Source organism: Gallus gallus, chromosome 1, assembly GCF_016699485.2.
Source record: "Gallus gallus isolate bGalGal1 chromosome 1, bGalGal1.mat.broiler.GRCg7b, whole genome shotgun sequence".
NCBI classification, from domain to species: domain Eukaryota; kingdom Metazoa; phylum Chordata; class Aves; order Galliformes; family Phasianidae; genus Gallus; species Gallus gallus.
Genome location: NC_052532.1, coordinates 111,331,650 through 111,359,323, shown reverse-complemented (window position 1 = coordinate 111,359,323; position 27,674 = coordinate 111,331,650). Strand labels below are relative to the sequence as shown.

The following is a 27,674-nucleotide window of genomic DNA, read 5'->3' as shown; positions in this document are numbered from 1 at the left end:
GATATCTTGCTGGTTTCAGCACGAAATGTGAAATGTTATGTTACTAGGTAATACCCGCCATCACAGCCAAATCTACAGGGAGGTTCTGGGTCTGCAAAAGAAAAGCCTCAGACATTAATGTGACATGACGATATTTATTGATTCTAATTAAGGTTAAAAAAAAAGGTTCACAGCTGTCAGATAAAAATATCTGCAGAGCCTACTGAAAAGGGAACTTAAGAAGGAAACCAAGGGAGACAGTCACCACAGAGGCACTTGAGAAAATGCTACAGTTATAAAAGGCACAGACTCATCACGCACACAGCATACATATTCCTGCAAAGCAAAGTCACTTTTTTTTCTTTTTTTTCCATAACACAGAGGCAAGCATCACTTCACATTGACCTGCACATGGTCACAAGAGACACACTAGAAGCAGCAGTCTATGACAGAGCCTAAACAATTTCACCGTAGAGAGGCTTTGAAAGCAAGCCTGCTTTGGCCATCTCATTTTTATCTCTATTTAAGAAAGGATGGTTAGATCAAAGTGATCTTAAGGTGGAGAAGTGAGAGAGAATGTGAATCTATTTAAACACAGGTCAGGTTTATTCATGAGCATTTGTAATCTGCAATTTAAGTGGGTTTGCTTCTTGCCTGAGAGCAGTGGCAGTTTTGTTGTCATTTAATTCTTGGTCCCTTTTGCATGTAAGTACTTCTGTAGCACACACAATTCCTTCCTCCTTAGAAACATATTTCTTTCATGTCTCAAAAAAAAAAAATATATATATATACATATATATATAATAAATTCTGGACATCTTTAAGATCTACCTAAGAGACAAATAGTCCCACTGAGGAAAGAGGGAGATTATTTTAATAGAAACCCCTGGCTTCTCCACCAGGTCTTATGTTCCCATCATGGACAGTGCTTAGACAAACACTTAAATGTGATTAATGTCCTTGTCTTATTGACAGCAGATACGCTAACTGCAATCAAGATTTGCATTGAGAAGAAAAATGTGCTAGTTAAAGGAAAGACAAGGGGCTACCTCAGACCGCTCACTTCCTAGATAGCATTGAACAGCCTGTACAATTAACTTCCAAGTACTTTGGTTAACACAGATTTCCATGCCACAACTCCATGTCCTGTGCAGTAAGCAGTTACTATTACAACAGTTGACAAGCAAGTAAACCTTTTCTTCTTCTTCTTCTTTTTTTTTTCTTTTAGCAAACTCTAAGATCTTTAAAATATATACAATTACACAACTTAGTTTGTAAAGGACAAATACAGCTATTTCCATGGTTGTGCCTGTAATGCATCTTACTAAGCTGGTAAACTCCTGGAACCTTCATGATTAGCAGATTTCTCATCAAACGTGCTAACAAGTTAAGAATACAGCATAGCACTACCGGTTGCCTATTAAACCAGATGCAATCCCTCTCTTGGAGGGCTCACATAAAAGAACTTTCAAGTGTAAGCTAGTGCTAACAGTTCCCTCTATCCATGTGAAAACAGCTTCATTCTCTACCTGTACTTGTCATCACAGAGTTTTCTCATCACACTGACATACACAATGTGCCACATTCATTTTATGTGAAAGATGTTGAGGAAACAACAGCAAACGCTTCTTATCACACACTGGCAACAAGTTCCACAGCACAACAGGAAGAAGTGGCTATGGAGACAAAGAGATCAGTCCTAATAGTTAGGTAGTCTGGGAGGAAGAAGTCAAAGACTTTGCCATGCTAATACATATGCAGCAAATCAGACCTGCCGGCTCTGTAAGTATTGGCTAGAAACCTCAGGGGATCCAAACTTACGATCTTATGTCAATCCATCTGAAATGCTTGCTGGTTTCTTTTGTTGTTGTTTTATTTTATGCATTTGTGTTTCATTTTAAAACCAAGAATGAGAAAGTTTCATATCTATACTTTTTTTTTAATGACCAACCTCATGAAAAGCTTTCGTTGTATAATTCAGTTCACACCACACCTAAATTTGTTTTTTCCTCGAGTTTTCTGCTCCTATGGCACAGAGCAATTTCTTGTTAGAATAGGAAAAAAAGTGACAGATTCAGGAGAAAAAAAGAAAAATACACATTTTGCACATAAAGGAAAACAATTTGCCCTCATTAATCTCATAGATTTGTTCCCGTTTCCAGACATGCAGAGTATTTCTAGGGCAGAAATAAGACTTGAATTCCACTGCTTGCACTGAAATGATCTGCAAAGGTAGCAGTTCATTATATGTTCAGTATCTGTTCACTACCCAACACTTAGAAACATCGGGCAAGACTTCGAGAACATCTTCCCAGATTTAGGTTCCTACACTTATTTTCAGCCCGATAACCACCTGAGTTGCAAAAGCTCTGAACTCACATAGCTCCCATTCAGCTCTGAGTTTCTAATTCATTTCATAAATAATTCACAGAGAAAGAAAGCCCATGCAGAAACAGTCTGTGGTAGGCAAATGTCCTAGCCAATTAGTGCTCGGTGCGATACAATGAGGAAGGCCATATGTACAGTGCTGCACTGTTCTTCTGACTTAAAGATCTTTATGTCGGAAAAGTTCCCCCATGCATTTTAAAAGGCTGTTATGAGGATATTCATTTGTGATAAAATCCAAGTTGCTGCTACAAGAAGATTTTTAACTGGCACATCAGGATAAAAAGAATGAAACCTAAGGGCCAGGAACCGATACACCGCTCACAAATATTACAGCTTTATAGGTAGTTGGGTGGATTTCCATGGGACTATTTGGAGAGCAAAGTACTACTCAGCACAAGCAAGGACATCAGGTGCTGACCCAGAAAGTCTGCGTGACACTGATGGTAAATTTCCTCTACTGTCTGTTCATTCCCCTTTGCTGAATATATTATTATACTTTATACTCCTCTTCACGGCTTTTTACTGAAATGCAATTGGACTTTTTTTTTTATTATTCTGCAAATAAATTACCACTGATAGAAGGCAGAAGTGCAGCAAATGGACTCAGAAAAATTCCATCCAATTTTTCTCATGCACTGTGCCAAATCCTTTTCCTAGTTATACCTCTGACTTTCTCTTTTGTCATGCACAGATCTTAAATAGTAGAAATACTGAGCTGGCAGGTTGGCATCTAAGGTATTGCTGGGGTTGGTGGGTTTGTTTCTCTTCTGACTTTTTTTTTTCCACTTGTTTCCTGCCCTTCTTCTCCCTTTTCTTTCTGTTTCACATTGTTGGAAAGGTACCGAGCTAGGAAGGGCAGAAGCACTAGTATGTGACTGTCTTACCCATGGTTCCCTTTGATCTTTTCATCATTTAGATCCCTGATTAGTCACCAGCAGCGCGCAGTCAGTACAATGCTGCACAGCAGGCAGAAGTGGAAGTGCTAATCACGTCAACATGGTTGTTAGGAGAGACTGGAACTCTGAATCAGCTGAGCTGTGTTGAGCATGAAGCAGTGCTGAGGGACAGATAAGGGTATTATTTGTTATGTTAAAGCTACACTTCTGAACCCACTGTGCCCTACTAGGCAAGAGCTACCCTCATGGTGTTCAAAGTATAAATTTAAGCAGATGAAAGAAAGGAAAGAGATAAGAAAAAGTGGTAAAAATGTTGTATGGACAGCTCTACAGCTTTCAGGGGTAAGCAGAAGTTAAGTTGTTCTCTTGCTATCTTGCAGTTCCCTTCAGGGAGCTGAAGAGGTAGGGGAGGCTTGGAGTCAGAAAGATGTCAGATGGTAACAAAGGTTCAAAATGCTTTGTCTGTATTAACACAACTAACCTACGGCCCCTAGTTCAGACTCAGGCCCAACAGCCTGACCAGCCATGCTGCTCACTGCACTGGCTGTTGTCTGGAGCCTGTTGGTTTTCCAGGCCAAGAAGGATGTCTGATGCTGAACAGGGTGGACTCAGACACAGACAGGGAGCCTGAAATTTATCTCCATTGCAAAAAGCAGTAGAAACATTCTCCTTCAACTTACTGTAGGACAATGACACCATTGGAAATACTAACAACCCAAGGCCACACTTGCATAGCTGGGATGGATGCATTTAGACCACCTATTGAAAAGGTAGCCTGACTTCTTGTTTAAGTACTACCTGGACTCTGGACATTTGAGAGAGAGAAAAAAATCACTAAAAGGATTCTCACCGAAAATTTGCATTAACTAATCAATTAGAGTTTAAGCTATGGATTTCTTTTCTCAGTCTACCACAAAGGAGTGCAGAAGTGTTTTTTTTTTTTTTGGGGGGGGGGGGGGGGGGGTTCAACTAAAGTTGGATGTGCCAAGAAGACTCATAATTTGGGGCCTGGTTATGATATATGTGTAAAAATCACTGGAAATCTTATGAAAACAAGTATTATCAAGGCATTTTGTCACCTGTGTTCTGAAATCTGGATGAAAATCTCAAGGTGATAATTCTTGCAAGGTTTCTTAGAAATTCAACAACAAAAAAATTACTGCTAGAAGGAGGCCTGGATTCAAGGGGCTTTTTTGAATATGGATCCCCTTCATTTACCTGCCCCTCTAGAGTCTTCTCTCTACCGTTTTCTCCTCTTCCCTAGTCCTGACCTGTCTTTGGAGGCAGGGAAGTATATGCCAAAAAAACCTCAGAGATAAAGAAAACTGTGACTGTGAGGCTTTGCATTGGCACATTTTTCAGTTTCGAACCAGAAGTCCCTTTCTGTAGGCAAATAACCCTGCAGCAGCCACAGAGGTGAAGAAAGTGGAAAACCCAATCAGCTTTAGCAGTCCCGGTACAGATGGCAAGTTTCTCTCCCAAAAGGTTGTTGTGATGGGCAAAGCTGGAACATCCTGTGGAGAAAAAACATCCATTACCAACATAACATCTCCGCAGTTAGGGGCAGGATACATACAAAAAGATTTTTGAGCAGAAATAAAACTGGGCTGAAGCTGTTCATGTTATAAAGAAGTAACGAGTATGAAAGTTTTCTACTCAGTTAAAAGGAATAGGAAGAGGCACACGAAAAAGATTAATCAACCAGTTAAGAAGTGCAATTCTTTCTGATCTCGTGTTTCTAAGTTGTCGGATGGATGACTTCTCTTAGTTTCTTGTATATTCCTGTTAGAGAAGGGCAGTTTTGTAAAGTAAGAAAAGATTACTGTGGCTTTGGTTTACAAAGCTTAAAAAAAGCCACTATTTTTTTTTCTCATCCACAATACCAAAGATAAAATAATAATCCATTTAATCCACACAAAAACTTACAATCGATTCAGGTTCTGGCTTCCAAATTTCAGTGTCTGGGATTTTCTTCATAGCAAACAGTACCTGAAAGTAAATAGCATTTCCTAGTAAGCACCACTTGTTATTTGAAGGGGAAAAGACTGGCTTTCAGTGTTTGTTTTAAAATAGCATGATTAAGACAACAACTCAGCACATAAATCTTTGTGTATTCAAATTTTAAAGAAAATGTGATCTTTTTACAACACATTTCTGGGGAGGCCAAGTATTTAATCAGACACCCCCTTAGTAGAAAACAGAAAATATAACAGAAGAAGCTCTCAGTGTTTAGACTCGATTAGTCTTATGTGAGTAAGGTAATATGAATATGACTAAGAGTTAAGTATATACTCACAGCAAAGCGAGGTGTGCATACACAGCTACAACAAGAGCAACCAATATACTCATGAGTGGTTTGTTTTGTAAATTTTACCATGATGCAGGGAGAGGAACACAATGCTGCACTGAAATACCACCACTTTCAGCCAGAAAAAAAAAGTAAGATTAAAAAGGAAACCTTCACAATGAAAAAGTAACCATTCATAGTATCAAAGACACCAGATACAAATAGGAAAGCAAAGATTGTCTGAATTGAGAGTAATAAAAGACAGCAAGATGAACTGCTACAGTAAAATGAAACAGAGGTGGTGATATTAATGTTCTTCCTATTCCAGTCACTTGTAGATTTAACAAGATTTGCTGTGTTTTACAATGGGCTTTTATTCTAGACAAGATTCAGGAACACTGTAAACTTTTCAATAAAATAGAGTGGGAAACATCCCTGTATTGGATTTTAAACTTACTCTCTCTCCATAGGTAAATGAGGGAATGAAAAACATCACATTTTTACTGATCAAGCTCAGTTGCCAACTTCTCTGCTACCATCTATGGAGGTTGTGCTGCAGTGGATATTCTTACATTAAAGAGGTCATGAAGCACAATCTATGGGGGTTTTCAAAGAGCCTTTCCTAAGCATTCCAAGTCTAATGTTTCTTCATCCTTATTGCAGTCTATCCTCTTTTTCAGAATGTCTAAAAATGTTAATACTCAGGTCCCATTTTGCCTTCAGCCAGAATATTTTTCATCTTCCATAGACTATTTGACAGCATCCCTAGCTTTGGGCTTGTGCCTCTACCTCTCTTGCTGCTCTTTCTCCAGCCTGTATGGCCCCCTCCATGTATCCACTCCACTCGGTGGCTGTCTCAGTGCCAGCAAAGTAGATCTTGCCAATGGGCTGCCGAAGAATCCTTGAAGGAGAACAAGCAATAAATCACATCAGCCATATCAGATAAGACAAGCAAACCTTTGAGTTAATATTAGAATGAACGTGTTTTAAATAATAGCAGTTACTTAGAGATATTAACTTTGAGTGAGTTGAGCTGGATGGGTAGTTGGCAGTTACTTAGAGATATTAACTTTGAGTAAGCTGAGCTGGATGGGTAGTTGGCATTGTGAGGCGTTTCTTAAGGTAAACAAATCAGTGCTTATGTTTTCTACACTTTGACATTGCAGTTCTTGCAGCACTATTTCTAGATGTGGGTTTAGTGCTTGTGTAGATAAAAAAGACAATTAGTTTGAGATGAGACTTTTTATATCTCATAATTTTATCCAGTGTCTTAACTACCAGGGCTAGGTGAAACTGGCTCTTCATACTTCACAGTGCAGCATTCTGAAATATATCCGCATAATATCTAAGTAACAACCAGGAAATAAAAGATTTTATGCTGTATTTTTCCATAATTCACAATAATTAGTGTCATTAAAATTACTTTAAAAACTAAGGACTCCATATGTTCTTCATTACAACTGTTTTTTTGGTCTCAGTTTTTTGTTGTTGTTGTTGTTGCTGTTTTGTTTTGTTTTAAATTGTAAAAACTTATATTTTTTCAAGTAAACACTAAAAACTACATATCTGAAAACCAATCACTGGTCTGAGCAGCAAACCTTTTTCTTCTTGGCAAATCTTATTTTCATGCAAAAATGTTTGCCCAAGAGGACCGTATACAATTGCACACTGATTAACGTATTAAGCCTTGTCTGCTAACAGGAGCTGTCCAAAGAAATTACTAGAATGTCATTGTTGATAGGAATTAACTCTCCACAAGTATTTATAGAAGACCAGCTAAAGATGGTCTGGAAATGGTAACACTGATCTCAAATAGCTAATGTCTGTTTTGAAAACAGATGCTGAAAACTTCTTAGTTCACTTCCAAAAATCTACTCAGTTGCATTCACCAAGTAACAAAAAGGGGAAAAAGAAATAACAACAACAAAAAAAACCCCACTCAACAAACCCTAATGATACTGTACTCATCCATCACAAAGCCCAACTGAGACAAGCGGAAGGTTATAAGATCTGTGTAAAATATTCTCTAGCAATCTCGAAGGTATAAAGCCAACAGAGTGACAGAGGATTTATGACCCTTCCTGAGATTATTTATTAACTTGGTCTTATCTTGCTACTCCGAAGCCCACTATAAATAGACACTGTACCTTCCATACTGAGTCATTACGCCTGGCGGGAAGTAGGCTGTGTAGCAGCCTCCAGAATACTGCTCTTCACACCAGTTCTTCTCTTCATAATGCACTGGCTGTAAAACAGACATTAATTCACTCAAGGAAAGGATAAAGTTCCAGAGAAGCTAATAAGAGAACGGAGGAGAAAGCAGTGAAAATAGCTTATGATTTGTTGCATGACAATGCCTGACAAGATGAGCACATTTAACAAGTCTGTTAATGCAGTATGGATCAGGCACAATAAACCTTAATTTTAGACACTGCTAGTTGTTCAAAAAAAATAGCCTATCTGAGCACTGCAGAAGATAATCCTCTTAATCTGTCAATGTAAATTTATGCTCTGAGCACAAATTTATGCTTTGAGCCATGAAAAGCAAAATTAACCTCTGGTATAAACTGGTGTAATATTTGTAATGTGTACATTGGATACAAACACATACTGTTAAAAATGCAAAGTATGGTACTTGCATGGTTTGACGTACAGTGATGCTATGTTTAAAATGATGTAATCTTGAGATTGGTGTCTACAACATTTAACTCATGTAAAATTGCCCTTAAAGCATAACGGGCTTTGATCACATAACCTAAGTCTGAGATGACACAAATCCTATCAGTTATTTACCATTACAGAGAAGAGAAGGAAAAGCAAAGACAAAAAGAAAAACATGTGTAGTAGTGGATCTTAGCAACTAGTAAGAGAGAAGAAACATTGTGCTCAACATGGATCAGGACGGAATCTCAGAACTGTTGATATTTATGGTGGTAAACACAATGAATCCCACCCTCAACAATGCAGACAATGAGAATATATTTGTCCTTTTAACTGCTTCATGAAAGCATTCATATTCTCTCTGTCAAGTACAACACAAGACTTGCTGTAACATACTCTCCACTTCTCCACAGAGAGCAGCAAAACCTCCTGCATCACGTGCTGCTTCCCAAATAGTGCTGTGCCCCAGAGCACTGCTGCATTTCAGTCTCATTCTGCCCTTCCCAATTGCAACAATACTGATGAGAGATACCAAGATTTAGATGGTGTGCTTACATGTAAAGCTTCCTCTGATCCCAAAACTTTTGCATAGAGTTCACACAGCCTCGTCTTCCTGCAACAGAAAAACAACAAAAGGCTTCTGTGTAAGAAAAGAGAAAATACGCTGCCCCTAAATGTTCCAGTTTCAAGATAGCAAGTATAAGTATTTGCTCAAACTTGAGGTTCCACTTTTGGGATCTATTCTAATTGTTCAGACTCTGGAGCAGATCTCTTTAGAAATATCTCTCACTCAATAAACTTCTGTGCTGCATTAATATCAGTTTTACCAGCAGTTATGCAAGCTGTTCCCTTAAGATAACTCTAGCAGCGCAAGTTCATATATTACCCAAAGGTCCTACAGGCTGTCAGGAAAAAAAAAAAGAAGTAAGGGATTGCACTTTTTTTTCTTGGCACGCAGTCCAAGATAAAATTTGTTCTTACAAAGATGCAGGTATTGATAGCCTGAGGCTCTCAGAGATACAGTTCTTTATTTCTGTATCTATAACGTCTCCTCCTATTTTAGTTTATAAGTCTATAAATCCATGAATATAGTTCATTCTGTAGCAAGCCCCAAGTGCAGTTAAGTTTGTTCTTATAAGCTTTCAGGTCTTACATTAGGCTGCAATGCACCAATTCCCAGAAAGAAGAAGATGGAGATGAAATAACAGTTAAGCCATTAAGAAAACCAAACAAACACACAAACATAACACTGAAAAGGTGTTTACTTCTGGAAGCAAATCCTATGCTCCACAGAAAGCCATGATGGCCACAAGTCACAGCAATGCAGCAGCCCCAGCTCCATAACTGCATGGGTCCCATTTCCAACCCTATGAGAGTATGAGAAAATCCTACTGATAGTGCCCTAGGATGTGGCCCAGCTATACCCACAGGCAGCTGAACTCAAGGAATACTATAAAAAGAGGACGAGAAAAAGAAGAGGAAGGCCTGAAGGCCCTTGAAGGTGTCTTGTGCAGGCTAGGGCAGAGCTGTTGGCCAAGGGCATTGTTGCTGCTGGCAGGCAATGAGCCCAGTGGCAGTAGATGAAAGGAAAGCAACCCCCTCCTGAAAGCTCCTGGACAGAAGCAGAAATACAGAGTGACTGGATAGGGGGGCCTAGAGAGCTGTGGGACCTAAATACAAACATCTCCTTGTAGCCAGGGATCCAGCAACAGCCATAATGAAAGGGAACAGTTCCTCTTTCTCTCATTCTCCAAGTGAAGTGACCGCCATGCCCTACTTTCCACTAGTACCTCTGCGGAGTCCCAACCAAAGTCATTTTAACAGCAAGATCTAGCAAAGGCCCTCTGTTAGAGTCTGCCCACCACCCCTCACAAATGCTCACTGGGCTACTGCTTTCAGGACAGGTCAATAACACTGCAAGGCTCCAGTGAGCATCACTTAGGGACCCATGTGCTCCTGTTCCTTCCAGCACCATGACGAGGATGTAGAACACCTCTCAAGATCCATGTGTACCCTGCCCCTTTTCCACATGTGACTTGTAGACCCTCCCGGGAACCCAGAAATGGCAGAGCAGAAGGTGGTAGGGATGCTCAGGTATGGACGGACATCTGCAGGGCTCCAGGATGCTGCAAGTTCACTGCTTTTTGCCAACCACACTGCAAACACACATAAAGTTAGTTAAAGATAGTTGTGTGAGAGCAAATATTAAGGTTCAGGTCAAGAGCATCTTCAGACTACAAGGAAACTTTGACCTTGGAAGGAATTATTTATCAGTAACATGGTATTTGAAAGAAAAAAAACACACCACAAAACAACGCACAGAAAAGTAGTTTCCAAAGGGCTGTAATGTACCAACAGTAATCTGTCACTGAGATAATTCTCCCTAATAAGAGCAATCCCTGCAGATGCACTGGCCTCTCTGTACCATCTGTCTCCTTTCTCTCTGAATAGTTTAAATAAATTCTTATTTATGAATTTATTGCTAATGCTTGTATGGAACATATGGAATATGTAGCAAGTAAAATCCTTATTTCTTAGCTTTGGACTCAGCTGTGAAACTGCCACCAGCACTAAATAAGAGGAATGTTACTAGTGGAGCAGCATAGGTAGGATCCTATCAAGACTGATTCCTTCCTGCAGTGAGGATGTAGTGCACATGCAGACACACGGCTCCTTGCCCTGGTCTTTTATCCCAAGACTATGTGATACCTTTGTTGCACAGCTATGAAAGGTAGGGTAAAACCTAATGCAGTAATTACTCATTGGCACCTTGCCCAGGAACACCAGCTGGAAGGCATTGGTGGGTTTCACCCCCTTACATCTGGCTTAAACTATAAAGCATTTCCCACGCCCTCCCACCACTGATGTTCGCAGCCATGATTTAGGATAGCTGCCACAGACACCACATCCCACTCCTCACATTCAGTACTGAAAACTTGATTCTCTTGATGCTGTGACAAAGCTGGAGCCCAGCTATCACTCATAGTATCTTTGTGTATAGAATCATTAAGACTGGAGAAGACCTCTAAGATCATCCAGTCCAACCACCCACCTTCCACCAATATCACCCACTAAACCACGTCCCTCAGTACCACAGCCACACATTTCTCAAACACCTCCACATACAGTGACTCCACCACCTCCCTGGGCAGCCTGTGCCACTGCCTCACCACTGTTTCAGAGAAGAATTTTTTCCTAATATCCGAACTGAACCTCCCCTGGCACAACTTAAGGCCATTACTTCTCATCCTATTGCTGTTATTTGGGAGAAGAGGCTGACCCCTACCTTGTTATAACCTTCTTTCAGGTGCTTCAGCAATAAGATCTCTCCTCAGCCTCCTCTTCTCCAGACTGAACAATCCCAGTTCCTTCAGCCGCTCTCCATAGGACTTGTGCACCAAAACATCATAACCTCTATCTAAATAACAAAAACCATTTGCACTCTGCCTTCTCCTGGACCCTGGTTTCCAGTGGAAGGAGACTTGTGCTGGTGTGCAGGGAGAAGCTGCAGCCCAGGAGGCTCCTGCCTGGACTGCTGTGACCAGAATCATGGGGTGAGAGAGGCAACCAGGTTGTATGTACCAACCCACGCACATTTCACGACCATTCTTCACTGAAACAAATTCCTTTCTTCAGTTGTGGCTTACATCACTACAATAGCTCTTCACAGAAACAGAATTTGTTCTCAGGTATTGCAAGTGCTCAGTAATACCTCATAGCTTGACACAGTGTAAGATGTCATCTGATGTTTATGATGACTGAAAACACTGGGCATTCTGGATTTCAAAATAACTACACTACTTCTGTCCTCCAAAGTCTGAGCCCATTGCTGCCAAAATGAAGGGAGCCTGTGATTCCAGGCTGTCCCTTCAAAAGACTGGGATACTAACAGCCTCAGCTAGACCCATTATCCACAGACTGCTAGACTATCCACAAAGCCAATTTAAGATGACTACATCTCCTCTAGTTATGCTAGCCATTACCCTAAAAATATTTGCTTATTTGGATATGGTATTCCTTGTGGTACGCTTAAAATACAAATACATTTTTCTCATTGTCAAAATAAGGATCTTCTCATTTCCACAGTCTACATGTAGCTTTTAATTTAATCAGATCCTGTCAATCAGTGTGATGGAAAAAAAAGTTCATTATTTCATAAATTCTCTTTTCAAAACAGACAAAAGAGCAGTTCTGTATGCACACATTTGTTTTCAAGACAGTAAGAGACCTTCATCTGTGCCTGAAGGGCATTCTTGTCTGCAACTGTGGGAGGAGAGCTGGAGGCAGCTTTTTGACCTCTTCATGATTCTAAGGTCTTGTTCACAGCAGATACAGCAGCATCAGGGTTCAGCAACAGATGCTGAAAGGACCCACCAGGATGACTAGCAAAATCAAGCACAGTGGACAGACCTATCCCTTCTGACAAGCTTTGAAAGAGCTCAGAGCAGTTGCAAGAAGCTAGACAGGTAGCAGAGGATGAGGCTGCCTTAGATCCTTCCCAGTGAGCACAGCAGGATATATGCACTACTTCATAGTCAGCAGCTTACAGCATTTCTTCTGTTGGGGACACACAACCAGAGCAGCCCTGCTAGAGGCTGAGAACCAGTTTCAGAGTGTTTCCAAATACAAGAAACTGGTTGCCACATCAGCTGCCACTCTGGATGAAGGTCCACAGAATTCCACCAAAAAAACAAATATGAGAAATTCAGAAAGTGACGCTTCTGCCTATTGCCACAAGGTTATAGCTTCCTTCCAATCTGGGCACCTTTTCTTGCTCTGGTTGTTTATACCAAAAGTTGGACTCTGAACTCATTCAAATTTCCAATGTTTGTACTCACCTTTCTTCTTTTGTGAGATTGGTCAGTCTTCTACACTTTCGAGCAAGAATGAAACTATAAAAAAGGAAGACCACAAACAATTTGTTTCCATTATTTTACTACACCTCCTGCATTATTTAAAACACCCAAACTTCTGGATGAGATGATGTGATCAGTAATATTAGCTTTTGGGTCGCTACCCAAAATATCCATTTCGTCTCACGCAATGATTTATGCTTTACTCACTATGGATGGAACTCATAGGTTGTAATATCCGTATGAGCTGTTTCCCAGTGACCTAAATTTCATACAGCAGTGCATGCAGCATGTAATAACAACAGCTGAAATCTGAGATTGACCGGGAAATCAGTAACTTTTTTAAGATTGATCTGTCAGATTTAAAATAAAAATAATGCAGTGCTAGAGAACAAATTTTCACTTAACAAGCTGCAAATTTTGGGGGAGCAAAATATTTGGAGGAAACATTAAATTTGTGCATTCGCTCCCTTTTTTCCTCCTTTCTTTCTGCTTCTCCACTTATATTTTGCGAAGTGACGAGGCAAAATATGACAGACAGAAGAAGAGAAGAAACAGTATTTTGTATTTTAAAATTTGCTAATAAATCCCAATGAAAATTTTATTGAAAGTAAGACTCGTAGAAAATATTCACCATACACTGAGATCCAACCCTTTAACTATCACAGAATCATAGAATAGCCATAGTTGGAAAGGACCCGCAAGGATCAAGGAGCTTATTTTATCAAAGCATCCAAAAGTAGCAGATTTTCTTTTTCAGTTGTGGCTTCTAAGACAAAATAAAAAGGCATGAACTGGACATCTCTTCAGTCTCTTACCCTATTATAGCAGGAAAGCTGCCATCAGGTTTAGTATCATCAAGTGTTAAGCCAATTGCAGCATCCTCATCTTCAATCATCATGGTACCACAATACCCTGTAAGCATAAGGGGGAAAAGAAGATAGGACCCATGCATTTGAACATAGCAGTGAGCTTCTGAGATGCTGGGAAATATTCAAAATTTATCTAGAAAAAGCCCTAAACAACCTGATCTAAATTCACACTGCTTTGAGTGATGCAATGAATAAACTGACGTCCAGAGTTCCCTCCCAAACCATATAGTTCTCTGATTCTTCAATTCTAATACAAGGGTATATGAAAATGAAGGAAAGGAGAAAGAAAAAAAAAAACAACAAACAACACAAAACATGCAGAGTGATCTCCATCAAGTGACAAAAGCTAGTACACATCCCTTGCTGACCTGCAAGGCAGATCACATTGGCTCACAGAAGTGCTAGATACTATCTATCTAGAAGGGATCTGCTGACAATTAACAATTTTTAGAAGTGTCATTTAAGAAAAGGCCAATAAAAGAATCTTCTACTCTTGAATAAAAATAAATTGTTCTGCAACCCAGTTAGTAAGGTTGCACAGAAATTGCAGAGAAACAGATTGTTCTCTGATACTGAAGGTATTCAAATGCCCCTAGCACAACTGTTTCCATATGTGACATTTACGTCAGACCCAGGAGGAGATGTTTGTACATTGTTTTGAAAATGCAGGTGTTCTTAAAAGAACAATCAGAAGAAAAGGAGAGTAGGAGAACTATGGATTCTACCAGGAAATGGAGTCACCTCTTGCTAATCCATCCCTAAACCTAATGGCCAGAATATGTCAGAATCCAGAACTGTTAGAATCATTCACAGAGATGAAGGGTGTGTGACACTTCTAGACAGGTATAAATGGAGACTCATAACCACTGAAGAGAAATGAGTGCTTATTACAGCACAGTTTGTCTGAGAGTAAGTTGTAAAAGAAATCTGAGGAATCAGGACAGAAATGGAGCAGGTAGGGGTGTCTCTGGGAAGATACTCCAAGTGAACATGACCCAATGCATCCAGAAGGCAGAGCTTTTGCAGGCTGATAATTGATGAGATAAAACCCCTCTCCATCATATATCACTTGTACCTTTAGATTACCATACAAGTGGGAGAGACTCATCTCATAATCATGAATCTCATGAATCTGAAGGAAAAAGAGAGGACAACAAAGAACAACCAAGGTACTAAGCACCAGGCAAGAGTGCACTTTGCTTTCCCCCTCACACCTACTCCTCCTCTTCTTTTTCTTCTCCCACCCACTCTCTTTTCTGAACCTCTTTCCCTCAAATTTCTCAAGCAAGGAAAGGCAAAAATGGTATAGAAGTGTATGAAATTTCCTAAGACCCATAATTCTCTAAATTCATTGCCTACTCTGCTACCATGTATCTTCTCCCTCTCTTTGTCAGAACTATTATTATTATTCCCTTTAATTAAAACATAATACTACTATTCCCTTTAATTAAAACATAATACCCTTCTTCCTCCAGAAGGTTTCCTTATAGTACACAATGCACTTGATGACTGAGCCCATCGGGATTCGGTTGATGAGCTGGTTTCTCATTGGGGGCAAGGGTGGGTTGAAATGAATCTTCAAACAAAGAACTGGGGGAATGGCACTGATCACATATTTGCCCTGGAAAAAAAAATATACATAAGCCAAATACATTCTCCACTACTTCATCCTAAATAATGCTCTAATGATCTCAGCAGACTTCTAGAGAGGTTGCAGGGTTTATCTTTCAAAAGCAATTTTGGCATTTAGCATAAGAATTGTGAAATCGAACCCTCACAAAATCCTGGTTGCTAAAACAACAACCAAGCATTATATAAACAGCCATCTGTTCCAATGATGGGCAGCTGCTCTTTTCCCAGCTCTTGAAAAAATCCAGGGGAGAGATTTTCTGCGTTACAGGAGTCTGTTGGTCTTCTTTCTGTCTGGTCTCTGTTCTTACAACTTCGAAGCCAAGATGGAAATGCTTTCATAGGAAATTTATTACCAAGCTACTTTGCTGTGTTCGACCTACTACTGCCTGTTAATTCTGAAGGTAACAGAACACAAAGTAGAAATGCTTGTGACGAAGGAATTACAATCAATATAAACTCTGCTTTTTAGATATCACTTTAAAGCTCTGTCATTGATTACTATTACGCAGGGACAATCAGAAAACGTGACCTTCTGTCATAGTTATTTCAGTCTCTGTTATATTTTTCTACTGGATTTTGGAGAAGTCACAAAGGAAAACTAAAATTTTCTAGCTGTCCAAACAAAAATGGTTGCTTAGATGTAAGATGTTTCATCACCTCATATAATTCATGATCCAAGGTTTCCACTACAACATTTTCACCCGACTGGTCAATGCGGACTACTGGTTTCTTCAGCTTCACTCGGCCTCCCAAGCGTTCCATTATTTTCTCACTGATCTGTCCAGAGCCTCCAACAAACTTCCTCTCCTGAAACACAGAAAACAACAACACAGCAGAGAGAAATCAGCAGAGCAGTGCCTGCAAAGTGACTTTGTGTACGATTGCAAGTCTTTTGCTTGGGATTCAAACCAAACTCTATTCTCCAGTTGTTACCAAACCCTCTTAAGTAAGTTTAGCAGTTTCACTTGGAAAATGTTTCCACATTACTTTTTCCTTCAGTGAACTTCTGTACCTCCCATGTTTGACTACCAGCCAAAACTAGAAGTACCAGTAATGTCATGAGAAAAACTTATTCTCATGCAGTTTCCAAATGGATTCCACAGATATGTGTGAATAAGCAACATTTCCTATAAGGATTTAAACTTTTAAATCTTTCTCTGAGTTCACTCTTTTCATTGCTTAAGTCTGTGCATGAGAAGTAGGAACCCTGATCTACCTAATAACAAAGTATAAGAAATGAAATAGCTCACACCAAAAATGTATCCTGCAGTATGTAATCTAACTTAAAAAATAAATCACCTCTAACACACTGAAGAATACAAATAATATTTTATGAAAAGCATTTATAATCAAATTACCTACAATTATTGATTTATCTGTGCATATCTACCAATGTATTCTAATGTGTTGTAATGAATTCTTCATATTTTTATCTTTAGGTATTTATTTATGACTAAATAACTTTTCTAAAAATACAATTGTTTCTAACATACTAAGTAAAACTTGCATTTCTAAAGTAGGAGACCATTAATAGAGTCTTCAATTTCTTGAAATGCAGAAGTAGCACCAATGTACCAGTTTACAATCATTTTTGAGCAACATTATGCTTCAGCATAGGTGTTCATTTTCTTCAGAATGATTTTAAAATCTTTACAGCCTTAATCTTTGAAAGCTTGTGTTTTCACGAACTGACTGTTGGCTACAATTCCAGTATCTATTTGGAGTGCTGTACACACTCCTACAGTCAGCATTCCCATCCTCAGGAAGTAGTTCTGAAGTGGTAAGGCTTGCTTCAGCCCCACAACATTTCAAACTGAATAAACAATGTGTTCTGACCAGAGCCCAAAAAAAGAGACAGTCAGGAACTGCTATAAATGTACTGATCCCTAGGTCAATGACTTCAGCACACAGCCAACACAAGTTTTGCAAGAGTCTGATTACTGTGTAAATGCACGCAACTAGTGCTGTTGCTATTGTACTATTGGTCAAAGTCAGGGGTGTATCAGCTTGCCCTCTGAACTTAACTACACATAAGCAGAAGAATGGAACTTAAAGGAAGGTCCATCAACAGCTGCAGAAGGTGATGGTTGACAGTACCTGTCCTCCATTGGTTGTTGAGAAAATCCTGGCTGTTCCGCCACATTGCTTCACGTACCACAAAAACCAAAGGGCGGACACCTCATGGGGTTCAGAAGTGACATCCACATTTACAAACAGAGTTGCGAAACTTTTGGCAGCCCTGCACCAAAGACAAGAAAGCATGTTGCTTTAAAGACTGAAGAAAAAGATGTCAACCCCGTTGTTTAGTTGGGGAGATAATGACTTTGTCAACTTCTTCTTCCACTGGAGTTGAGGACAAAGAATTCCTTGATTTCAGTTGAAAGCGTAAACAATAGCAATTGGTTGTATGGAATATTTTTCAAGGAACCCTGTAAAAAATGTGAATCAAATACTGCTGTATTCCAGCAAAACTAGGAAACGCAAGAGCCAATGAAAGCTAATGGCATTTTAGGCTACTAATACAAAATCAGCTTGCCATCCCAGACTTGGGATTATGGGAAGCAAGCTTTTCTGTCTTCACTGGACAGCAAAACCATCATGTTCCCTCGATTCCTGGGTTATATCCAACATTTGCCATTCTGTTTGCACTTGTGGAATACCTGTCCCTGAAGCACACAGCATACGGATTATTCAACATTTGCCATTTAAAAAGGTTAGGTATCTTAGATGTTAATTATCTAAGGTCTCTGGTTAGTCAGCACTCCCCCACACTGTCCTCTTCTGTTGTGCTTGGGAGGGGCTGCTGCAGCAGGAACACAGCAAGGAAAGAAATATAAGGAAGCCACAAAAGAGGCCACCGTATATACAGACTGAGGCAAAAAAAAATAAAAATAAATAAAAGTGAAGAAGAGGACAGTTTTGGTTGCACAGTTCAGTATTTTAAATGGTAGTTGAAACCTCGTCATTTCTGCTGCCTTCTCCCATTGCTTTTCAGCATTTCAGTTCCCCAGTTTCCTCTGGTGTTTTACCTAGAAATGGAGTTATGACTTCAGCCAAGAGCACACAGGGCACCTCCAGCATACGAGATTAGCCAAAAGCAAATCTGTACGGTCTGTTAGATGAGAGGAAATTGTAGAAGGTTACCCTTCTGGATCACTACCTTCCAGAGTAGGAAGTTTCTAAAGCATGCTATCCAAATCTGGGCAAATCAAGCTGAGATGCACAAATAAAATCTGAAAAGCATCTTGGAATTAAGGGAGCCTGACAGTCATGCCAATATTGAAGTAAAATGTCAAGACTTATTCCATCACAGAGTTTGAAAAATTATGATCAGATATTGACTACCAGCATGTGGTGCTCTGATAACTTGAATAATTCCTTACCAAAAAAGAAGTTAAGATGGCCAGCAGGATGGGCAGCATGTATTTCTATTTTGTTTAACTGAATATGGATGGTGGGACAAATGAGAAAAGCTTTCTATATATGTATGCACAATTATAACTCTTGTTGCAAATGAAAACAAAATGACCCAAACACTGAAAGGTTTGGACTAGAGCCTGCTGTTGATTAACAAGGTTGTGTTACCCTCTGAAGGCTGGCTGAAACCATAAAAATGCTCCCCAGAAGCCACTGGCAGTGTCAGGCTTTTTCACTAAGGTTGTTCAGACTCCCTGCAGCAGAATGTGGGGTGCTTAGAAATTCTGAAGCTGTTGCTGTTGAAATCAATCTCCTTTACAGCAAGGAAGAATTAATGTATTTTTGTTTCAGTGTGAAGAAAAACAATGAAACTGCTCTTGAATGGCAAGTAAAGAAAAATTGTTTTGATGTATACATAAAAAAAAGGAAGCACTCATTCTCAGTTTTTCCTTGAGTGGTATATAGTGCAGCAGTTAAACAACAGAGTGATGGGTGTTAGACTGATTTAGTGCCATTTCAAGACAAATGTTATTCTTACAGTACTTTGGTAAAATCAGCTGGTCCAGTACAGAATAAAGGTAGGCTCCTCCATCAAAGGTGTGATTCAGAAACCTGCTGTAGCCAGAGCATTTTTTCATGAATAGTCAAACACATTTTCAAATATATCAGACGAAAGTAGTACCCATATATTCAGAGGTAAACCCTTACACAAAATGCACTTTCCTTATATCTTTATATCAGCCTAAAAAGTTATGGAAATATAACGTAAACTAGTGGGTATGCTGATGGATGTGGCAGTCTATCATAAAAATATTTTCTCATCTCATTTCCTTAAAAAGGCTGTACTTCAGTGGTAATTATATCTGTTTGCAAAGCAGTAGTGCCTATTTGTAGTTCTAAGGTATATGAACATAAGCTTTTATATCTAATTCCATATGAAAGAGTGTCTTACTTTGTCCAGCAAATTTTATCTATGAAATCTTGCATAGTCATTCTGTCCCATTCTTCTGCATGTGGAGCCTTCCATGGGGCTTCATTGGGAATCTAAGGTAACATAAAACAGTGTTCATATGCAAATGAATGTCAGAAGAAGAAGACAAAAAGTGAACTGACTGTTTTCAGGTTAAAATAAGGAAATTGGAGTTTTGTTTAGGTCTATTTTCCAAATAACTTTTATGTAGTGTTTTAATATTCTTTTTTAATAATTCATTCTGAGTGGGTTATTTTCAGAAGAAATACTTACCATTTTGGGTTAGAATTAAAAGCTCAGGCAAAAAAGGAGAAAATAAACATTATGAGCTGAATGACTGCATGAAAGAGAAATATGTAAGACGGGAGGTATAGACCAGAACTTCTGCTTTATCGCCAATATTTGCAACATCACCAATATAATCTCAACCTTACATGATTACTCAGCTTGCAAATTCCTGACAGGCAATACAGTGAACTTAATAGAAGATCCCTTGAGAGTAGTACTTTTAAATGTATTTTTGTAAGATTTAACAACAGAGACTAATTTTAGAGTTAAGAGCTAGAACATAAAGCACAGTACTGAAGGATGACTGGTTTATTCTGTGTATCTCTTGTTCATCTACGCAAGTTATAGTCGCTTCTTTTCAAAACTGTGTAACTAAATGGAAATCATGAACTACTGGCGACAAGCTAAAGTGGTTGGGTTGAACTTGAGTGTGGAAAAGGACATATGTTACAGGACAACAAGTCTCTTAAAATGCTTATTCCTCAAAGTGCTAAATCACAAGCATAAACATGGATGCCTGTATATAAAAAACTGAAAAGGTATGACTGTAGACAGACTTAGCTGCATGGCTTTCAGAATGAGCTTGCCAGGATGCCATTTACATACGTGTTCTGACTACCAGTATGAAGCAAAATACACATACCAAAATAATGCTGCTCCTGCCAGCACTACACACATCCAAGCTAGAACAGACTTGTCTATCTGTATCCTGGTTCAATTTTCACTTTACCCCTCTGATCAGCCCCTCACAGAGCAGAGGTAGTCAGCTGCAATTTCTCATGCCATACCTCCTTTCCCATTTCATCCATGGTCCTCCACAGATTGTTGTAGTCCAGGTAGGCCAATGGATTCCACAGAGGAGGGAATGCACCCTTAAAGGGGTAAGATTTACCCTACAAGATGATAAAAAAACCCAAACAATAAGCACATAAAAATTAAAATTAAATCATAATCATAGCTTCTATGTGCACGAAACCACACTGAATGGTTGAATGTTCACTAGAAGAACACACAAATTTAATCACTAAGTCACTAAGGTCATTCCAAAAATGAGACAGAACAGTATTGCTCAACTGAGATGAGAAACTGGCTGTTTCTGAAAATAAGAAACATATGTTGCATATTTTCCTAAGTGCTCATGAAAAGACTGAATTGGTAATTGCATTTAGCTTTTTTTTTTTCTTCTTTCAAAATCAGACCAAAGCAGCTGTGATGAGCTCTAGCAAGCACTGAAATCATAGCTCAGAGACGTTCCTGGAATAAACTGATTTTAGCTGCAAGAAAACATAGCATTTAATAACAAAACCACCATTCCTCTCATTCAACAACAACACCTCTGGTAATATATATATTTTGGAGAGTGACAGCATGGCCAATACCAATGTCCCAGTTATACCGTTATACACTCAATACTTAGATTTTATAAGTTTAGCCACTGCTATGAATTCAGAAGGTCCAAGAAAATTAAGGGCAGAATATGACAGGTAATTGGTAGAGTATTTCATTTACAAGGGATTTTCCTGGCTGACTACAGGTATGGCAACATAATAGTTTTAAAAAGTCACAAAGAATTGCTTATTAGCATTATAGCATTTCTTTATGCTCATTCACATCTCTTCATAACATATTCTGGACTCTACCAAATAAATGAATAATAACAATCATATTATGTGCCACAGCTGATATTCCAAAACTTATATTAAATTACATATTTAAGGGGGCAGTGCATTTGCATGAACGTCAACTGGCAGAAGTACTAACTTTGAAGAGATACTTGATACACTGCCACATCAACTGATCACTAAAAAAGATTTAGTCGGTCTTTCTTCAAGAGGAACACTGCATCATGATCAAATATTTAGAGCCAGGTAAAAATGAAAAAACAAGACTGTATCTCATTGAACATAGCATCCAAAGACCACTTGCATGAAGAAAGGTCAAGCTAGGTTTGATTTAGCCTCTTTACGTGAAAGAAGGACATCATTCAAAACCACTGGTGTTGCAAACACTGAAAGAGATGGTAAGAGAGCAGAAAGGGATCTTGAGAGACTAAAAAAAACTTGGTCTAGAAATAACAAAATCAGATATAACCTTGAAAAATGCTGGCTTATAACTTTGAGGGCTTCTAATTCAAAGAGAAAGAAACTTAGAAAGCAGAAATCCCAAAATCCAGGGGTAAGAGTAAAACCAAACTAGAAATCTGTTTAAAAACAAAACAACAACAACAACAACAAAAACAACCAAAAACCAAACAGCAACAACAAAAAAAAAAAACAACACAAAAAGCCCCACAACAGATTAGAGGAAGAAGAAATTGTTTTTTCACCTAGTCTTTGTGAGACTCTAATGGAATCCTTCTAAGAAACACCAAGATAAGGAAAACCGGGAAGAAAGTGAAGTGTAAGAAGAAAGAAATTAATTCTTTGTTACAATGGCATGTGAAGAAGTAACTGTCAAACGTCAACTCCATTTTGCAGGGCTTCTGAAGAGAGACTATGGTTTGCAACACACCAAAATGTCAATTAAAAAAAAGTTTTCAATCAGCAGTTTTGTTACAGCTGGAGTCAATTCCCAGCCACGAGGCAGAGTTACAAAGGTACAAAACACCTCACTTTCAATCTAAGAATGGACATTACAGCACACATTCAGAAATACTGCAGAAAACGTCAGGAAAGATGTTTTCACTCAACGTGGAATAAAAGTGCATCTCTACAGCTTTCGTATTCAGTCATATAAAAATGCATTACTCCAGAATAATGAACAATATATTCCTGTAGATGGGGATCGTGAATAGTAGTGAGTAGAACCAACCTCCACTTGGTTCTGAAATGGACATTTTGACACTATTATGAGATCTCTTAATGTGAACTTAATTTGAACTGGGACGCACCCTCATGGTCTATCGCCAAGGGGCATCATAATGAAAGAGCAATAGGTCACAGAGTAAGTAATCTCCTGTCCCAGCTAGTAAAATCTGAACCCTGTTGGTAATTACCTTTTAACTTTTTGGTGCACATAAAAATTTGACGGCAGCCAGCAGTCAGCTTTGCTGTGCTTTGTTCAGAGTACTGGAGGTGGAATACTTTGCATAAGTGTTTCAAAAAGAAAAGAGTGTATCAGTTTGGTTTCTAGTACCCAGCATTTCCCAGATTGAGATTTATGAAATATGTATACTGCTGTGCTCAAGAAAACCAGGACAGCATCAGAATGGGTTATTCCAATTATTGATTTTGTTCTGAGCTTCTTGCCCTGCCACAGGCAATCCTAACTGAGTTTTCCCCTCTGAGTTAATTCAAGTCTTACAAATTCCCTGTGGTGTTTCTTCATGAGTGCACGGCTAAGAGACACATAAAACATATCTTTGTTTTAGTATTCTTCTATTTCACTGCATTTGAACTGTAGAAAGGGAAAACTTGGCTATACTTCTTGTGTAGAAATCTGGGGTGACAAGTCTTGTAAAGCACAAAAACAAATCTAAACCTGGAAAAATAAAAACAATCACAAAAGAGAGGGAGTCTACTGTAAAAGTTGCATTTAATGGGTCCTAAGGCATTATCTAAGGCCTGATTCTTATCTCCTATGCAGCCAAAATTCCAGGTGCTGCATGTCAGAATTCTGTTTGCAAAGAGACTGAAAGACCAGGATCTATACAGAAACAAAAATAGCTGCACTACAGAAAAATTACCTATAGTTCTGAGTATTTTCCAAAAACTAAAACAATTCAGTTCTATGGAGGAATTTGTACTTTTGCAAATACAACAAGCTTTTTGAAATTTAGGCCATACCTACTGGTGCTGCATAATCTCCAAAGAAAAACAAGAAATGTGGATAAAAGTACGCCTCGAAATGCACAAAACATTCACTTTTCAAATGTTTTCAATACCTAAATCAGAGCAGTATACTGCAATAATAAACACCCCCTCTAATCATCTGATGCAATATTTTTACATCACAATTGTAATAATGCTCAGAAGTATTTCTTACCTTTTTTTCTTCTTTTTTTTTTTTTCTTTGAGGGAGGAAGAGAGGGAGTGCACTCAATGGTATTTAATAGAGAGCATGCACAGTCTCTAGAAGCTGATTCATAATGCCACTTGCAATGCTTCCAACATCAGCATTGGCAGCTGGAGGTCTACCTGCTATGGTACAGGTCACTTGCTGCTTGAAAAGACTGTTGCTGCAGCATGAGCTAAAGCATACTGAAGGAGGTGAAACTAGAGGGTGCAGATTGAATGAAGGAACTCAGTTGTCTCAGGAATAAACAAACAGGGAAATGAGGAATCCAACTTGAATTGTCAGAACTATTACAATTCCCAACACATTTTCTCAGTCATGTTTTGAAGAATGTCATGTCAACCAACATTTGGCTTAGTTACACTGGACCCATGTAATAGAAGAGGTATGAAAATATATTTTCTATGTACACTAGGTCAAACAGATGACATAGGTTACTACTATAGGGTAAGGGAAATATGTAGTGCAGCAACTGAGTGTCAGCAGCCCCTTACATATCACTCCCAGGACTTGGGAGACCACAGGGCTGGTCCCACACACATTCCCTTGGAAGAGTGGCAGTGAGTGAATGGTTAGGGAAGAACAGACATGCTCTGCCAGCAAGTGTCATCAGTATCTCACTGCACATTGGGATCTCAGAAGACTGTCTGCTTTTGCAGGCACAATACCACTTCATGCTCCTCTAAATGCTTCAGCAGTGTTCAACATCATGACTTGTAGCTCCTTGTCCGGGTTTTATAGCTGGTATAAACATCTTACAAATACAGCCAGCTTTCATTGTAGGAAACGAGACCCTGTGATGCAATCTCTGCATCCATGAATAAGCACAGATACACCCTCAGCTAAGCCCTTTAAACCTCAGAGTAGCAGTTTCTAACTTCACCAGGATGCCACTCTGCATGTTAATTCACATTTACACAGCTTTGCGGGCATACAGTGCCCTCTGCTGATCTGCAAGCATGGGTACATCACGCACCTTGTTCTCTGAATTTAAAATCCGAGAAACCTCATTCGTACAAAGCAGAGAAACAGCCTCTTCTCCCAGGTACCAATGATAGGACAAGAGGTAATGGCCTCAAGTTGTGCCAAGGGAGGTTGAGGTTGGATATTAGGAAATATTTCTTCTCAGAAAGAGCAGTGAGGCAGTGGCACAGGCTGCCCAGGGAGGTGGTAGAGTTCCTGGAGGTGTTCAAGAGCCATGTGGATGTGGCACTGAGGGACGTGGGCAGTGAGCACGGTGTGGCGGGCTGGTGTTTGGAGTTGGTGATTTTAAAGGTTCTTTCCAACCATAATGATTGTATGATTCTAAGATACAACATCTTGAGAAGGAAAAAGAGAAATGGCAAGGAGTCGCATCAGGCTGGAACTCAGCATCTGCCTCCCATATTCATTTTCTCACTTGCTATACTGTGGAAAACTGTCCTTGTTATTTTCAATTTATTCATGACATCTCATAATATGTGCCTCTGGTACTCAGCCTCCCATGTAATCATAATTCTCAGGAAAACACAGCAACTAGTTGGACTATATGTCTAGCAGTTGAGAAAGGTAAGTAAGCCTACAGAGAAAACTGAGACAGTAAAGTCTTTTCTTTGAGAACCTGTTCTGCTTGCAAGTTCAACTGGTTACTCTGCTGACAGCTATTGTAAAGATAGAAAGATACAAAGATTAGAAAATATAAATGCTGTGAAAGAAAATCTAGATAACTAATGATGCAAACCTACAATACTAAGACATGCCAAAATACCTTCTAGACGTATTTCAGTACATAATTTGGGATTGTAGGCTTTGGATGCTGAAGCATTTTGTAAACTTTGATCAGCAGAAGTAATTTCATTTTAAATGCAGCATCGCCACGCACACTGGCCTGAAACATGCATCTTGAAAAAGAAAAGAAGCTAAGTGGGAGCAATTTGTTTCCAGTGTATATATAGATCAATTATAGATGTAAAGTTCATCTTCACTCTGCCACCACATCAGTCACACAAAAACTGAGATACACGTCTTAGCTGAGAAAAGCAGAATGAGAAAAAATATAGCACTAAAGTATTTAGAAAAGAAGCTTGAGGTCCTGCTAGGAATTTAAAAGCAAATATAACTCTTTGATCCAAGCAGTTGAGAAGAGTTGACTAAGTCTCCTTCCTACTAGAACCAGAATTTTTTTACTTAGAGATACTAAGAAACACCTTTACAGTGTTCAGGTATCTTACGAAGCAGAGTTCAAGGGACTGCAGTTCTAAATATTCTCTGAAACTGGGGCTCCAAGTGGCTTTCAATAACTGAATTAAACCTGCCAATAAGGGGGATTAAATCAAAAGAAATCTTTTCAGAATATTTCTGGAGTTTGACTTAAAAAAAATTCCTTCCCCTCCCAGAAGCTGAGAAGTGGCAAAAATGAATAAAAACAGAATAAAAGAGGAGTGTCATTTTGGAGTTAACCATGAAACAAGCTCTCTACCCACAGGAAAAAAAACAACACAAACCCAACACTTAAGCACAAGGGCATCCTTGTCCTCTTGAAATGAGAACACTGTTTAAAGCAGATGATAACATTAGCATCACTGGTTTTGTTTCTGAGATACTTCAGGTTTTTACATTTTTTACCTAAAAACTGAAATCTTGCATAAAATGTTACAGACATGTGAAACATAGCAGGCTCAGCCAGCTCTTCTAGTATGTACTTAATTCTGCATTTCCGTAGGCCTCAACCAGCTTCCCAAGGGAAACAAAAATCAGTTCTTGTAACCAAATGCAATTGCAGCTTTTCTCCCAGCAGCCTGAATTAAATAAGCTAGGTGGGAGTACAGCTCCTTTTCCTTATCTTCTAGGAAACAGACCCTGTGGACTGGGAGGGCTGAGGCTGAGGAATTTTCTTTGCATTCAGTTTTAATTAAGAAATGCATACTTTATTTCCAGTTCACTTTCCTTACTGCTTTCATCCTGGTGCTGCCATCAGGTCACAGCTGTCAGCCTTCCAGCCAATTTTCCTGATCAATAAACATCTCTTGTGAGAATCTTCTTTATGGTCCCCTTTGGCAGAGATCACTTTGCAGACTTGCAGTACATTATTTTGACCCTTCCAGACTGCTGTAATACAAATATTATTTTTTTTTAATTTTATTTTTAAGAAGATCTAATTACAATCTAACTTGTTGCAATTGCTGCCAAGTGACTGGCACAAAAAAAAAAAAGGGAAAATGTCCATTATTTACAGGGTAGGTACGAAAAGAACAGCTTTCCCTCTACTCCTGCCAGTGGCTGCTTTTCATTCACAGCACGGAGGACGTCCCTTGTGGGTTTGGCAGATGCTCTCACCTACCTCAGCCTGTTCAGTCTCCCCTGAGGCTCTCAGTCAGGGTGAATAATGACATGGCATTTTATGACAGGAATGCTTGCATCCCTATATCTAGGATACAG

General features: G+C 39.1%; 1 protein-coding gene across 2 annotated transcripts in view; it reads right to left on the bottom strand.

The window, feature by feature from the left end:
- Positions 1-120: 120 nt before the first annotated feature.
- The window catches only part of MAOB (monoamine oxidase B), a 53,432-nt gene continuing 25,878 nt past the window's right edge, over positions 121-27,674 (bottom strand). For both annotated transcript variants that reach the window (XM_416766.8, XM_046904413.1), the window contains exons 4-15: positions 21,032-21,136; positions 19,938-20,029; positions 17,666-17,807; positions 16,226-16,375; positions 15,398-15,557; positions 13,883-13,979; positions 13,050-13,103; positions 8,767-8,824; positions 7,698-7,795; positions 6,340-6,451; positions 5,190-5,252; positions 121-4,777 (exon numbers count right to left, since the gene is read on the bottom strand). In XM_416766.8, coding sequence (XP_416766.2) covers positions 4,622-4,777; positions 5,190-5,252; positions 6,340-6,451; positions 7,698-7,795; positions 8,767-8,824; positions 13,050-13,103; positions 13,883-13,979; positions 15,398-15,557; positions 16,226-16,375; positions 17,666-17,807; positions 19,938-20,029; positions 21,032-21,136 — 1,287 coding nt within the window. In that variant the 3' untranslated portion in view covers positions 121-4,621. The remainder of the gene's footprint in view (positions 4,778-5,189; positions 5,253-6,339; positions 6,452-7,697; positions 7,796-8,766; positions 8,825-13,049; positions 13,104-13,882; positions 13,980-15,397; positions 15,558-16,225; positions 16,376-17,665; positions 17,808-19,937; positions 20,030-21,031; positions 21,137-27,674) is intronic.